General features: G+C 38.4%; 1 protein-coding gene across 3 annotated transcripts in view; it reads left to right on the top strand.

Moving 5' to 3' along the window:
* The window catches only part of zmiz1a (zinc finger, MIZ-type containing 1a), a 131,370-nt gene that overhangs the window by 82,166 nt on the left and 32,143 nt on the right, over positions 1-17,061 (top strand). For all 3 annotated transcript variants that reach the window (XM_084392261.1, XM_084392262.1, XM_084392259.1), the window contains 2 exons: positions 9,560-9,679; positions 16,331-16,444. In XM_084392261.1, coding sequence (XP_084248387.1) covers positions 9,611-9,679; positions 16,331-16,444 — 183 coding nt within the window. In that variant the 5' untranslated portion in view covers positions 9,560-9,610. The remainder of the gene's footprint in view (positions 1-9,559; positions 9,680-16,330; positions 16,445-17,061) is intronic.

The raw sequence follows: 17,061 nt of genomic DNA on the forward strand, positions 1-17,061 counted from the left end.
ATGTTTTGTTCTGCTGAGCTCTGACAGAGCCAGAGCTCTCTTCCCCTCAGCCTGAAATACAGCCATACACTTTTACCAACAGTGCTGGAACATAAATTACTCTCTCTTTTTTCTTGTTCTAAAAAGCCTGGCCTGGAATTCCTCCTTTCTGCTGTCACCCTAAATTAGAAATCTCAGAATTTATACATCCTTATGAAAGACTGCATTTTCTTTCAATGATACCACAGAAATAATAAATTGGTGTAGTAAACTTCTAAAGTTTTCATATTACAGCCAAGTCTGAAATTCTCTCTTTTTAAAGAAGTAAAATGATATGTAAACGTATGAAATCTTTGTAGCTCTCACATGACAGGCATTCACCTCACACAACTTCTGAATCCATGTGAAGGCGTCTTTTATGCTCTGAGAGATGCTCAGTAGCTTCCTCGCCTTGATGTGCATTAGGGGCTATTTTTAGATGGGAACAGCACATAAGATTCACAATCATGTGTCTCACTGTGACCTGATTTTTGAAGACCTGACCATCCTTTCATAACCAGAGCCTGGAGTAATGGTAATGAAAATAAACAGAAACAAATCTAAAACTACAGTGTATTTCGATTTGCTTTATATGATCCTTTATTATTATCCTTTAGTTTATTGAGAAAAATTTAATGGGAAATTAATAATTCAGTTGAATCAATGTTAGTGCTTTTCGTCAATTATTTTATAATTACAATTTATTTTTTATTTATTTTTTATAACAATTAGAAGACAAAACCCACCAACACTGAACTAAGTTATTGAAAGTATCCTATTCTCAATAAGTGCTGCATTTATTTGATCAAACAGACAATTCACAGCTAAGTTTTTAGCATCATTACTTCAGTCCGTCACGTGATCCTTCAGAAATCATTCTAATATGCTGATTTGATGCTCAAGAAACATTTCTTATTATCATCAATGTTGAAAACAGTTGTGCTGCTTAATATTTTTATGCCTTTTTTTTTTTAAACATCAGGGTTCTTTGATTAATACAAAGTTGTTTTTTTTTAAAGTACTGTTGTATTTGATTTTTTTTGTAATAATATAAAAGTATTTACTGTCATCTTTATTCTTTACTTTGATCAATTTAATGTATTCTTGCTAAATAGCAGTCATTTCTAAAAAGAAAAATAATCATTAAAATGAATTAACTGAGTATGAAGGTTTATTCAAATAACCTTGTGATTTTGATTTGTGATTTACCGGTCAAGTTATTTTCAGTGAAATAAGAGCAAATCAGCATTTTGGCAAAATTATGGACTACCATTTCCTGTGATGTACATTAGTTAAAAGTTTAGGAAGTTGTTTTGAGTTAGTTGGTGATTTCCCCTCATTTGGTTTGTTAGTTGGTTGGTCCACAATTATTGTTTTACTGACATAGTCCACTACCTGAAAGGTTTAAGAACCACTGTTTTATATTCATCATATAATGCAAGAGGAAGCAAAGGAACGTAACAGAAGCAGTCCTACTTGAGCGGGTTTACTGCTCCAGCCACTCTAACCCACTGTGAGATGGAGGCACTTCCTGGTTTATTTACACAGCGCTGTCCAGGTCTGGCAGTTGCCGGACTCTGACAAATGAGAGAATCTCAGGATGAGCCAAAGGAGGGTGAGAGAATATTGTTTGGAATGCTGGTCATGCTTTTGCTCAGCCTCACAAAGATGCACACACCAACAGCCATGATTGGCAATCCTGGGCAGTTTGTTGATAAGAGCGAAGGGTTAAATCGTGATTTACGCGCACAGTGATTTGTTGCCGTCTGGAGTTGGACGGGCCGAGCGCCACACAGACCCACGGAGCTCTTATCTGAGATAGCTGGAGTTTTTCACAGCTCTGGTCTTGCCCTGCGCAGTGAATCAGAGCTGAAGTGAGCAGACACTGAGGAATGAGAGCAGAAGGGAGAGTGAGTTCACAAATCGCCCTAGAAACACTGTCTCTGTTTCCCCCAACGTATTCATGGCATGACGGGATTGTCCTGGGGTATCTGGTGACACATACCTGCCATTGTAGAGACCCCTGGCACCGTACTGCTGTTCAATATTTATAGACGCCAAACGCTCTCAAATATCAAATGGTTAAACAGCTGCGGACAATTTCAAAACTGGCTGCCCGTTTTGGGAAGTGCACAAGCCGCAGGGATAGTTGCCAGTGTAAAAGAGTTTATTTTCTTCATCACTCTCTCTATATTGGGTAATTAATTGACTTGAAAGAGTCATGTCGTAATTGTTTCTGTGTAGTGAGGTTCTAAATGAACACTGTGGAAAGAAGGTTTAGTGATTAAATCACACTGAAACACAATATAAAAACTGACCCCGGATTTGTAGAAAAAGGTTATTTTGTGTTGGCATCATGCGGTGAGCTGATGAAAAATGGCTGTCACATCCCTAACCTGGCGTCAGCAGCTCCCTCGTGAGAACTTCCCCTCAGGTGAGAAATTAAAGTGGATATTATCTGTGCAGCGGCCCAGCAGCAGCTCAGTATGAGGCCAGGATCCATTTTGCTCCCTTCACACAGGAAACGCTGGGTTGACATTATTTTCAGGGAGGCAATACTCGCCCTCTGTTAGTGATGTGCTTTTCGTTCACCTACTCAAGGGCAAGGTCAAACCGACTGAGGTCGTTACGCTTCTACAGAGATGTGAAGAAATACAGCGCATGAAGAATCAGTGTTAAACATTTTCAGATGCGAGCATTCATGATAATACGAGTGGTTATACAGATAATATCGGTTAGTTCCATTTTCTCCATTCTTGGAGAAAAGTATACAGTGCACAATGATATGTCCCGGATTATGCAACAGTTAGTTCTAGTCCTCAATTTTGATTGACTGAGCAATGTTCCAAGCATGCTTATATACAGGTATAGCCTATAAGTCTTAATGTTGCTGATATCTATTGTGTTAATGTAATAATTGTATCATTTTAAAATGATTTGTTTTTGTTTATGCTTTTAACATTATATTTAGCTATGTATATTTTGCACCGCTTTATACTTTTAACATCTTTTGAATAAAAATAGTATTGCCCATTGACAAAATTACGGGACTAAATTTGACAAAAAATGATGGGGAAAAATTTGTACTAAATATTAAACACTGTGTTTGTGTTTGTGTATGTTTTATATATATTTATATATATTTGGCATTTGTGTGGCGTTGCATATGTGAAAATATATTAATATTATATTAATACTATTATTTGTCATTGACATATTTAAACATTACAGCAAAAAAAGTACTAACTTATATAAGTACAATAATATAGGCTATAATTTTATAATTTATATATAATTTTTGTCTTGTCGCGTAGAAAAAATAGACATATTTATAAAATGGCAAGTCACATATTAGCTGCATATCAACCATAAATTTGAAATTAAATATTCACAAATTTGAAGTAACTAGGCTATGTAATTTTTTATAACTTATGTGCATATTGTATAACTTTAAAAAAGTTGTTTGCTTAATTGTTGCATTTATGTTTATATAATTTGCTTTGATAAAATAAAATAAATAGATAGATTGTATTGGCTAGCATCACATGTATATCAGCATTATATTGAAACCCCCTTAATGGTTGACCACTATAGAGTTAGTTCAGGGCAGTTTGTGATGGGGGCGGTCTGTCTGTACATATGCCCTCCCCTCTCTGATCAGCTCACAGATGGGCCACACCAACCCTCTGTTCCAGATCTGAGCTCCGAACAAATAAGAGAGAGAGAGAGAGAGAGAGAGAGAGAGAGAGAGAGAGACAGGTATAGAAAGAGGAACAGAAAAGACAAATTAAAGCGAGCAGGAAGGATGGGGACGGTGATATCGTGGAGAATGAGGTGAGGAGAGAGGTGAAGGGACAGAAAAGCAGACTCGAGTCAGTAGCTAAGTGCCTTGTGACCAGAATGAAACAGAAAGCCTCAGGCAGATGTAAAGAGTAAAGAAGAAAAGGAGGGGGTGGCAGAAAGGGAGGGGGGGAAAGCGGAAAGGGGGAGTCAGTTTGAGAGTAAGAGGAAGGTAGAGTGAGTGAAAGAAATAAATAGAGAGCGTGAGAGGAAGAGAGAGAGAGAGGGAGGGAGGGCGGCGGTGGGGGAAGATGGTGTGCCGGTGCGGCCGTGTTGATTGGCTTGTATGAAAACACATGACTGCAGTGGGGAGCCTCTTGCTCAGGGTGAGTGGCTCTGCTTCAGACCAAACCACATTAGATGAAATGAATCCATTCCCCAGCCTGTTAAAGGAGCGCGCTGCCCGGGTTCTGGAGAGAGAGAGAGAGGGAGGAGGGGTGGATTGAGTGGCTGGAGAGAATGGGGGAGAAAGAGAGGGAAAAAAGGAGAGATGGGGGCAGGAGGAGGCCAGCACACACACACACATATGGTGCTAGAGAGACTGCTCGGGAGATTACGGCACATTTTAGGTCAGGACAATAGAGAGCAGTGGAGAGCCTTTACGCTGCCTTTCTGGACTCACACAACAAATGCTGCCTTGTGCTGTCTGCAGGGGCCACTGTCAGGCTCGCCGCTCCTCGCCACACACGCCGAAAACGGCTTCAGTGCAAGAGCTGTACGCTCATGCGCTTGCTTAGCTTTCACTATTTGCATATTTCACACAGTTTTTGAGTTCCGTCTTCATAGAAGGTTTTTCAATTAGTCGACTGGCAAAACAATTATGTGAAAGTTTGAGTTTGTGTACTTTTGAATACACAGTGGGCCTAAAAATTGTGTTACACTTAAAAAATATATTAAGATTATTGCTTTAGAAAACAAAATATTATTTTATTTTGAAGACAAGCAACACAAGCACACTTTTCATGATAGTTAATTGGCTAAAAATAGATTTTATTGGTTTAATCCAAAAGATGCTGCCTATGTTTATGAGAATAGTGTTAGTTAAGAGCCAATGCAATTTGGTTTTAAATTTTGTTATTCAAACATGCAATAACGTAAAATAAAGTTTGGGTTCAGTAAGACTTTTATTTTAATTGATGTATTTATTCAGCAAGAATACATAAAATAGACATTTAGAATGTTACAAAAGATTTCTATTTTAAATAAATGCTGTTTTGTTCATCAAAGAATCCTGAAAATACCAACAAAAAAGTTTAGATGTTTTCAACATTGATGATAATAAGAAATGTTTCTTGAACACCAAATCAACATTAGAAATATTTTCTGAAGGATCATGTGACACTGAATACTGGAGTAATTATGCTGAAAATTCAGCTTTGCCATCAGAGGAATAAATTACATTTTAAAATGTATTCAAATGGAAAACAGTTACTTTGAATTGTAACCAATTTTTCACAATATTTCAGTTTTTACTGTATTTTTTATCAAAAAAATGCAGCGTTGGTGAGCTTAAGAGACTTCTTTTGAAAACAAAATAACACACTGACTGACCCCAAACATTAATGTAAGTGTCCAAATACTTTTTGGCAGCACTATTTGTGGCTTAAGGTTAGTTTGTGGCGATGGATTGAAGCAAACGCAGGTCCCCCTGCCGTGGACCCATGCCTCTCTGTTACTCAGCTACGGCGGTCACACCAACAGGTGCTGAGACACTTCCCTCTGTCTCTTCTCTGCAGGCGGTCTGGTCTGATCTTTAGTATGACTGCACTCTGATCAGCCAAGCTGAAAGCAAACCGGTCCTGCCAGTCTCATATATTACTGCCCATGCACTTGACCGTCTGAGGCGTACTGTGCACAAGACCTGGCTGAAAGCACCAGTTCCAATCTGATTGGCTAGTGCTATGCAATGCCCTGAAATCAAGAGTTCACCAGTTCACAAATGAAGATGAGGTTTATAAACCATTTTGATGGAGAACTAATCACTGGATTAGTTTGACAGGTCAGTGAAATCAAATGGGAAATATTCAAAAATCCAAAAGTTGTGTTTGAGTCGCTTAGAAAAAAGTAAACTTGGTTTGCAGAAGTATGTATTCCATATTCTTCTATGGAACATAAAATAAGATATATATATATATATATATATATATATATATAAAAAAAAAAAAAAGTCTATACAATGGAAATCAGTGGTCACCAACTTTCTTTGCTTACCAATATTTTTCAAAATATACACTTGGAAATGGCAGAGATTGTACTTTTGGTTGAACTGTCCTTATTAATGGCATGTAAAATTACGATCAGTTATGATTGTTCATTCTACTTGTCAGTCAGACTGATCTTTCCCGCCTAAGTGGGCAGCACTTGGCCAGAATAAGATTGAAAAGAAATGATGCTGATTGAGTTTAATTTCTGGTTATGTAGAACTATTGTTCTGCGTGCGTTAAAGTGGCGAATGAGAGGTTTACACTACGTGAGTGAGTTGAGTTGCTTTGAGAAGATCTCTTGGTCGGATCAGAGCGTGAGCTGTAATTATGATCCGTCTTTTAAGCTTGGCCTTTTTCTTGAATCGAGTTCCGGGCTGGTATCAGTCTCTCAATCCCAGTCCTTAACCCAAGAGAGTTACTGATGGTATTTATAGAGAGCTACCTTTTGAAAAAGGGAGTCAAGCATGAGTGGAAATGCAAAAATCACTCATGCGGTGCTTGTCTGATTATGAAGAGATAATTTTCCCTGCACAAAATAAGTCCTCTCTCTCTGTCTTTCTCTGTCTCTCTCTCTCTCTCTCTCAGCCCTCTTTCTGAGTCTGACCCCACCTTTCTGAAGATTAAAAACAACGTGTTTTTTGTACTTCACTTCCTTGCTTTTGTTTTTGTTCTGACAGTAAGAATTTTGTCTAGTCTCGTTCATCCGATATGATTTATCCTGTTTTTAGATATTTAGGCTCAGTCTCTACCCTGCTGTTTTACTTCCTAATGATTTGACAGTGTGAATTCCACAAAATATTGTGATTTTATAAAACCGATATTTGTTAATTATTGGTTTCACCAAGTTTTTTTTACTATGTTATTAATGCTGGTCAAATTAATTCATTTTTCTTCTTTTTTTTAAGTAATGTTTTAATGAATAACCTTAATATTAAAAAAAAAATACATTACATTTTCATTCTTTTGTTCTGCATTTTAAGTATAAAGTATAATATTATATAAAAGGATATGTGATTTGAGTGAAATATTGTGAAATGCTACCATCATGGCCAAGTATCTGACTGTAAACTTTCTGTTTGGAGTGAGTCCATGGCTAGCTTCTGCTTCTCTTTGAATAATGAGAACAAGAGTTTGTTTTCATTGAGGTAGTTGGTGTGTTATATAACTGGTGTTTTTCCAGCCTTCATTGCCTGAGGGGTGAGAGAGTGACAGAGAGAGAGAGAGAGAGAGAGAGGGATGCGTGATCAAGCTGTGTGGAGTTTTGGACTCTAGGCTCTGCTTTACGGCTCTCTGACGTCATAGATCAGGATGTTCAGCAGCGCACTGTAATGATGTTTTCATGTCATCATCACCCTCTTGAAGCCTCTTAGAGTTTGCACACCAAACAAAAGCCGTCTCACGAAAGAGGAGGAGGAGGAGAGTGAGAGCATTCTTCCTCTCACTGCTCGTGTCTGGAGGTGAGAGTGACAGCGGGGTAAGGAGGGAAATAGTTAATCAATAGCCACAAGGTCAGACAGGCGAGCCTCTGGTTTGAGCGTTCTCTGTTAGTGGGTTGGAGCAGAGGATTTGTAGCGCTTGTAAAGGCTTAAAGGAACACTCAGCAGTTATTTGTGGTGGTGCTGATGGTCAGGGTGGCAGGGCTGCAGTGTGTGTGTGTGAGAGAGAGAGAGACACCTGCTGGCCTTTGATGTCACTGCAGACACACCGACCCAAATCCTGTCAGAGCATTTTTAGCATTACATTACATTACATTACAGAGCAAATTAGCATTACATTTACTCTTTGCCAAAAGAATACTCCCTTATATCCAGAGCAATTTACACTGCATTCAAGTGACAAAAACAACAAAACAAGAAAAATTCTTATCCATATTTTTCCAAAAAAAAAAAAAAAAATCTAAATATAATTTAATTATATTTAATTTAGAAGAAGAATTTCATAATATATGACTTTTCTAGAGAGAATATATATATATATATATATATATATATATAGAGAGAGAGAGAGAGAGAGAGAGAGAGAGAGAGAGAGAGAGAGAGAGAGAGTATAATAATAAAGTATAATAAAACTATATATATATAATTCAGTTTGGGTCAGTAAGATTCAGAAAGGATGCATTCAGTTTATCAAAATATTATTATAATATATAAAATATAGATTAATACTACTACTAATATTATTATTATTATTACTTTTATTATTATGTCATATAATATAATTATATATCTATTATATATCATAGCATTATCTACTAGCCTATTTAGATAAATGCAAATATGATAATGCAAATTTCAAATAAATGCACATCTTACAGACCCCAACCTTTTCTACGGTAGTGAACTGTAACAAAATGTAGTGTTTATGCTTTGAAAAAAATTGGTTTGCTTACAAGTCTTATTGTTCCCAGAGAACACCATTTTTCTTCTCAGGAGAGTGATTTTTTTTTTTTTACTGGTAAACAAAATACTGATTATTAATAATAATAATAATAATAATAATTATAATTATTATTATTATTATTATTATTCTGAAGTGATTGCAGTCAGGTGCACATTTAGTGGTGATTTAGGCTAAAATTGGAGCATGCTGTGCTGTTGTCTGAATCTGACGTTGTGGGTTCAGCACACTTCTGTTATGCATGTACCAGGCATGCCGTCTCATCCGTGACTTACATGCTTATACATTTCATGTGGGCTTAAGAAAGCACTCTTAATACCTGTCCCGACATCACTTCCTGAAATGCACTGACTGCTTTAACATATATAGGGCACCATCTAACCCTCCTGAGAGCGGGAGATTCTCCCCGTCCTGTCACGCACAGAGCCGAGATATTTGAAGAGCGCTTTATCAGACCGCTGCAGTGGGTGGTGGGGGAATTTTGCTGTCTGCCTGGGTTTTTTTTCTCCTTCACATTAGTGCCTTGGAATTTTAAGAGTGATGGCAGTAAAGTGGTCAGATGAGAGATGAAGTCCCGACATTCCCGTTCCTCACCAATTAATCCTTCCGCGTGTCGGCGCGGTGAGTTACAGCGCTGGGCCTCGTGTTTATTTGCCAGCGAACGCAAACGCAACTGTAAATCAGCCCGCCACGGCTAAATTGATAACCTTGAATGTAAGGCCTGATACCTTTAGCAGCGTGTAATGATGGGGTTCAGGCATTTGTAGAGGTCTGATTGGAGTGTACGCACACTTCCATTCAGCACACATACTCACACTTCTTCTGCTCCATCCTTACTGAGTTGTGCTGTTACTGGCGATTTATGAAGATCACGGTTGCGCTTTACTTGTAAGAAACTGAGAGGAGTGTCAAAGTTACAACGTCAACATGAAATATGGATGGGACGGCTCCTCCTCAGCCACTACTGAAATGTCATCTGAGCACTCAGTGTCTTTCAGGGCCTTGTTGAGCGTGTGAGGAGATCACAGATTTGCGCTGAAGTGCTCTCCCGTTTTTCTCTCAGCCTGACACACTCCTCTCTTTGTCTGTCCATTTTTCAGAGAGAAGAACTTTAATGGCTTCCAGGTAGAGAGAAAGAGGCAGCAGTCAAGATGAACTCGATTCCTTCGATGGACAGGCACATACAGCAGACCAATGACAGGCTGCTGTGCATCAAACAGGTGAGGAGAAAGTAACCACAGTGATGCAATGACTGTCTGTCTGTCTGTTCATTTGTTCCACAGTCTCTCAAATGGGGATCTGTAGTTCTTCATTAGCTTGGCTCATATCAGGTTGCTGAACATGGTTGGAGTCTAAACACTGTTGTCCTCCTCTTCTATTTTCCAAGCATCTCCTATCAGCTGATTGCTTGTTCTTGTGTACACAAACACACACATCACATCACACACACATGCAGACATGCCATATACTTCTATTATATCTACTTTTAAATTAAGCTAATTGCACACTTCATTTTTAAGAAATGAATACTTTTATTCAACAAGGATGCATTGAATTGGTGAAAGTAATATATACAAAATATTTCTATTTCAAATAAATATTGTCTATTGTCAAATAATCCGGAAAAAAATCTATTATTACAAAAATATTAAGCAGCACAATTGTTTTCAACATTGATAATAATAGAAAATGTTTCTTGAGCACCAAATCAGCATATTCTGAAGACTGGAGCAACTCAGCTTTTCTATCACAGGAATAAATAATATTTTAAGGAAAAAAAGTTATTTGTTGTAATTGTAGTAATATTTCACAATATTACTGCTATTACTATATTGTTGATCAAATAAATGCAGCCTTGGTGAGTGTGAGACTTACTTCATAAGCATAAAAAACTTAACTAGTTTACTATAATGACTCTACAGATTAACCCAAAGCTTAACCCTACACCTAAATACTTTTTGCATTTTTCTCCTAATGATTTGTCTGATCAACTCATTTCTGAGGACAAATTATGTATGTATGTATGTATGTATGTATGTATATATGTACAAACACATCACAGACGCATGTTTTTTTTCAGAGTTATATATTATATTTTCTAAACATATCAGTAAGAATCTGTACATTTAAAGCAAAGGTTTGAATAATTTAAGAGCACTTTAGTTTGTGAAAACCTCTTCAAATGTGCTCGTTTCACTATACTAGTGAGGTTGAAAAAAAAAAAAGTGGCATTCACAACTTTAGTCAAATAAACACACACACACACACACACACACACACACACACACACACACACACACACACAGAGAGAGAGTAGATATGACCCAAGACAATAGGTGTTTCTCAATATGCGTTCTTCAGCGATCTTGCGTCCTTGTGTTCTCATTTTACGTCATCATTAACCGTCGAAGTTCAGACCCAATTCTCAAGAACGCAAGTACAGAGGACGCATGAAAGAACCCGGATGTGTTCTTGATACCGAGGATGCATCGAATGCAGACTTGAGCTAGTACTCGCCTGGTGTCCCAGAAGTCATTGCGGCCGGTTCCGAGTTCGTTCTTCCAAGGAAGCTTGGCAAGACCGGTCTCCACGAGAACACAAGTCCGTTCTCTGCGTTCTTGGAATTGAGAAACAGCCAATATCTTTGATTCTAGACTTTGATAATTGCAGTGTGCGGTGTAGGTGTGACATTTTGCTTCTCTTGACAGATTTATGGAAATATGTGACATGCCAACTTGAATATTACAGACAGAATTTTTCATGTCGACAGTTTTCTGCTAGGCTTTGTTGTCCCTGCATATTAGGCAAGTCTTAGCGTTAATAAGATCATGTCTACAGCATGTAAGAATCCATTGAATTTCTGAGCCTATTTAATTGGTTACAAATGATACTGTTATCTCCTTTTTGCATAGCAGATTGAGCCTGATTAAAACTAAAGACAAAACACAATCGATTGCTGCTCGTTAATCATATTGATATGGCACATTTAGAGTGGTGAGAGTTGTCGGTTTTGCCTCCAGGACTGTTGTCCGTCCCAGTGAGCTCAATTTAAGTAGAGACAGTATTTGTATTTGGAAGTATACTTTATCTCTTTTTTTTTTGCACCAACATCAGTAATATACTGTAGTTTTACACTGTTTTTCTGTCCCTTAGGTCGTGTGTCCACCAAAGTGTTTTTTTTCCAAAGGCCAGTGTGTTTTTCCAATTGTTTTCAATGGGAGTGCCACATTTTTAAAACTGCAGCAGCTGAGGAGGTGCTCGCCATTTTTTACCGGTCGCCGAGAGTTCAAGAATGTTCAACTTTGGGTAAAACGCAGCGCTCATAATTATCACTTTTTACCCAGCCGTCCAATCACAGTGGAGTAGGGGCAAGACAAATAGCACACGACCAACTGCTTGTACAACGATAACAAATGACAGCAACAAGCACATCTCTGCATCCAAAACTAGTGCCAGAGCAAGAACGTTATATTGTGTCGACATTTTTATATTCAGAAACAAACTATTTGCGAAATCAGATACTAATAACATTTCTGCTGATGTTCTGTATCATATAGCGTCTCAACTGAAAAAAAAAAAACCTAGCACCGTAAAGTGCTTGCAACAAGGTGTTTTCAGAAGAGCTGGCTATAACGCTTTGGTGGACACACGCCTACTGTCTTTTTGCTACTGTACCTTTAAGACTTCCATATGTAAATGACCTCTACATCTATGTGTAAATGCCAATATGTTGACAATAAGTAAATGTTCCATTTTTTTGTGATGTCCGTATGTCAAAAACCTGATACTCTTTCAATCTAATAGGGGTGTTTCCTTTCCTCTCTGTCCCATTTCCCTCCTTTCATCATTCTGTCATCCTGTCACTCAATCATACGCCTGCCTGTCATACAATCTATTCTTTCCTCAACTTTACTCAGTTGGTTATAATGACAGAAGTGTAAAACATTATGTCCAATCTCATGACTAACACCCACTTGAAGCCATCAGCATGTTGTGATTGTAATGTCGATCAAATGGACCATTTTCTCTCTTGACTTTGACTTTTTTTTTCTATTCTAATACAACCAGTCTCTCAAACTGCCATCTGAGTTTCATTTTCAAGCCCTTCCTACAGAATTCCTTCTGTTTTCTCATTGCGGGCTTCCTCACCAGCAGTTAAAGCCCGCACACTGAGCAGTCAGCAGCCAATAGCTGTCAATCACACAAAATGAGATCCTCTTCTGTCTGAGAGGGGCAGACTGACATCACAATCAACTCAAGGCGAACTGTTGCATTGAACTGAATCTCACACTCACCCAAATCATTTTGACTACATATTATGTGTGTGTGTGTGTGTGTGTGTGTGTGTGTGTGTGTGTATATATATATATATATATATATATATATATATATATATATATATATATATATATATATATATATATATATAATATACATCTGTGAATAGTGGCCCCATTTTCTCTGTTTTCTTTTCCTTATTTGTACAGCTTCAGTTTATTCTGCTAACTAATTAAAACTGAAACTCTTATCATTCACATTGTTTACCTTTGAATGCATGATGAACTTTTGGATGATCAGAACAATTCTCTTGGCTCATTCTCCATCAAGAACATGAGGAGGAATTTAATGATTAGAAATAATAAGTGAAACATGCCACAGCGACTCAGTTTAATTAGAGTCTTTCTTTTCTCTTTTCTTCTTAAGCAAGAAGAAATTATCATTCACATGGAACATGAATACAAATTTGCTGAGGAGTATTCTGATGCTGGAGGAGGCAGTTATTCATGGTCCATGTCCCGTGTAGGACTGAAGAAATGAACTCGTGCTCAGGGATTTCCTCTGACAGATTAGTTGATGAGAGCAATTGCCCCTTAAGATTTCAAGATCCTGACCTTTTGTCTGAGTGAAGTCTTGAATGTGGTTGAATAATTTGAAGATTTATTTCCATAAAATGAAGAGTTTTATTTACTTAATTTAGTAAATACAATTTAGTAAATTTAGAGTCATATTCTGTACAACTTATTATATACATATTATAATAGTCCACTTATAATGTTTGTCTGGATTTCTTGCTCCAGAAACAGGAATGTAGTTTAAAAAAATCTCTCTCTCTCTCTCTCTCTCTCTATATATATATATCTATATCTATATCTATATATATATAGGTTTTTTTTTTTCTTTGCAAAACCGGAAAACTGGTAAATCTGGATTAAAGAATAATTTCCTAGAAATTTTATTATGATTTAAATATTTTAGTGAAGTGTTTCTTGGAAGAAAAAAAATATATTTATAAAAAAATAGAAATTTATGATTGTTTTTTTTATGTTATCAGATGTTATTAGTTTGATTTTTACTTTTCCAGTCTTGGAAAATACCCTGATATTTCCATGTTTTCCATTTATGTAACGCTTACTTCTCAGTGATGTGTTTTTTAAATCTCAGTTACTATAACTGGACTGGGAAAACAGCAAGAAAAAACTTCCATTATACAGCCACTTTATATTTATATAGAGTGATTTGCAGTATAAATGATCAGATTTGTAGATGTCCAGACCAGGTCAAGCAACATGACTTAATGCCTCTGGAGTGACTGTTCACAACACACAGAGCTGCCCTGAGGTGGAGAGGTCCTGTTTGGACACCGTGTGCTTGGCAGGGGAAAGGTGGAGTGCTGAGATTTGGCCACGGTTACGTTAACACCTGTGTTGCGATCATGCCAAAAACCCTTCATTGCTGACACACTGCTCTGAGTGCCCACCATCACAACGGCGAGCTTTTCATCCCCCCCCTTCTCTTTCCTGATAATCGTGCGGTTGGACCCAGACATCAGAATGTTCGCTTAAACAAAGAATTGCCTTCCTCAAAATTTAGTTTTTTTTTTTTCCTATGAGAGGGGGAACGTTTGCTACCCGCATATCCCTTATGCTGTGCAGGATTTACTCAGCAGGGTTCTGCGGCAGTAGACATTGGCTCTTTGTCAGATGAGCTCTTTGTCAACACACACACACACCAAAGCCTCTCATTCAAATGGCGACCTCTGCCGCCCTTGGAAGACAATGGCGCTTCCTTCGCTGCAAGCCGGGGAAGAGGAGGTGTCCGTCGTAGTATAATGGTCTTCAAAGTGCGCAGTCTCCTCCTCAGAGCGGCCAAACATTGCCGGAGCATTAAACGTGCAAAGGCTCTGAAGAGGTTGTACAGATTGCTCGTTTATTTAAATTTCTTGTCATGTCTTGTGCGCCACCAGTCGCTGGAGAGTTTGGGTGGGGGAGGGCAGTCCTGAGGGGAGGATAAACAACCTCAGCGCTCAATAAATAAAAAAAATCGTAGGGAAAAGAGAATAAGCCTTTTCTCATTCAATTCTGCCACAAAGCCCCCCCCCCCCCCCTGTGCTCGCCTTATTGGCCGGCCTGCTTGACTATGGCTTTCAGAGGTGCAGATCTATTACATCTTAGTGGACAAAAGATGATGAAGAGTCTGGATTAGGACGTACTGCGGTGTGTGAGGAGGCCCTGAAGCACACTGAGCTCTTTGTCAGCAGAGTGGATCTGTCCCAGAATGCACAGCTGCGTTCAGACCAGGAGGCCTTGGGTTACTGGCTGGGTTCTTGCAGGGCTGTGCAGATGCACCAAGTCAAAGGGCAGGGGGAGCTGGAGCACTTGGCTGACTGAAGGGGTACACATAACTGGTGCGCATGCGTGGTCAAAATAAATGATGCGAACCAGAAAACGTGGAGGGAAGCGCTTTTGAGTACCAACATTTTTGGGGACAGGGACGTTTACTTACTGGAGTAGGATTTTTCTCCATCTCTGGTAAGATGGCAGTCATGATGATATGTGTGTTCATTAATTATTAGGGGTGCAACGGATCGCAGTTGATCAGTGATCCGTACGGACCAGGACCCACGGTACGGCACGCATGTGATTCCCGGATTAACTGCTAAGTTTAACCATCATAAAGTGAAAGTTTATCATTTGGACATGTTTTGTCTTGCCAGTTTACAGATTCAAACGTTTTTAAACACGGAAGAAGAGGCGAAAATTGGGACTCGCACGCTGTTATCTGTTATTGTGCGCACGCAGAGAGACAGAGAGAGAAAGAGAGAGAACAAACACATGCACAAAATTATGTCAAAATACCGATCTCGGCAAGTATTCTCTCGGTTATGTCATAAATTAAGAAAGAAGTTGAACAGTTGAGAAAGAAACCGGATTTGTGTCAGTATATTCAGTCCGTGCATTCAGTCTTAAAGTGACAGCAGCCTAATATTCCTGTTGTTGTCTGTGTCATTAATGTTAATTAAAAAAAAAAACATCATCATCATCATCTACCATGTTCGAGAGAAAAGAAGATAGTGAGGAGAGCAGTCAGGAGGAAAGTGATGACGACAGCTTCTCCAGGTGTTCCCTTGAGAACCAGACCAAAAAAGTTATGTGCACCCCTGAATATATACTACATTTAAAATCTGAAGCTCATCATTTTATTAAAAGAAAATTAAAAGGATAATTAACCCAAACGTGACAATTCTGTCATAATTTACTCACCTCATCTTTGTATCATTTTTTTCTTCTGTGGAGCACAAAATATTTTGAAAATGTTAACCAGTCATTTTTGGTTACTATTGACTTCTATTGTACAGGTTTAGATTGAAATGAGGATTCCATTTAAGGAATTTTTTTTTATCATTTTGTGGAAATATTTTTGTAGGGCAATGAACTTACTGATGCTCATCCTTGAATCCCTGCATGTGTAGTTTTCTCTGTGTAAACAGAATATTATGATATTTAATTGCTAATGTCTGTCGTATTGAACTTTTATGGTTAAAAACTTCAATATATTAACCATGCACTATTTGATTTCTTCTCTTCAAACAGCACTTACAGAATCCGGCCAATTTCCAGACGGCGGCCACAGAGCTGCTGGACTGGTGCGGAGACCCACGAGCCTTCCAGCGGCCCTTTGAGCAAAGCCTTATGGGATGCTTGACGGTAAGCCAGCAGCTGCTCAAGTCTTGTCCTCATGTCAGGGGCCAGTGACGAAGGTTAAAGCAACAGTCACGCTTCACGTGTCCCTCTGCCCACCCACTCATCTCTCTGTTTCTTTTCTTCCCTCCTTTAACCTCTGCTTATATATATATATATATATATATATATATATATATATATATATATATATATAGAGAGAGAGAGAGAGAGAGAGAGAGAGAGAGAGAGAGAGAGAGAGAGAGAGAGAGAGAGAGAGAGAGAGAGAGATTTCCACTATCTCAATAAGCTAAAAGTAAGCCACTAGTAGGCTGATTTCCACAAATTTTCCAAATCTTTTCAAATTTAATTCTGTTTGGTGGTGCAGGTGCATACAGTAGGTTGAAAAGTAGTCCCCTGTCCCACATTCTCCATGACAGTCATTGATTATGGCACACTGCCAGTGTTTAGCACCTTCAGTCTGATTCAGGCCTCCAGTCCAGGTGCTTTTCACGGGCAGACAGACATTTTACATCGATTTCCACTGGACTTATTTCAGTCCCACTCCTACTCTGTGATCTGAATTCCTCAGATAATGATTTACTGAGGCTCTCGGAATATGTTTGATCTAGCTAGACTTACAT

Source organism: Rutilus rutilus, assembly GCF_951802725.1.
Source record: "Rutilus rutilus genome assembly, chromosome: 20".
NCBI classification, from domain to species: domain Eukaryota; kingdom Metazoa; phylum Chordata; class Actinopteri; order Cypriniformes; family Leuciscidae; genus Rutilus; species Rutilus rutilus.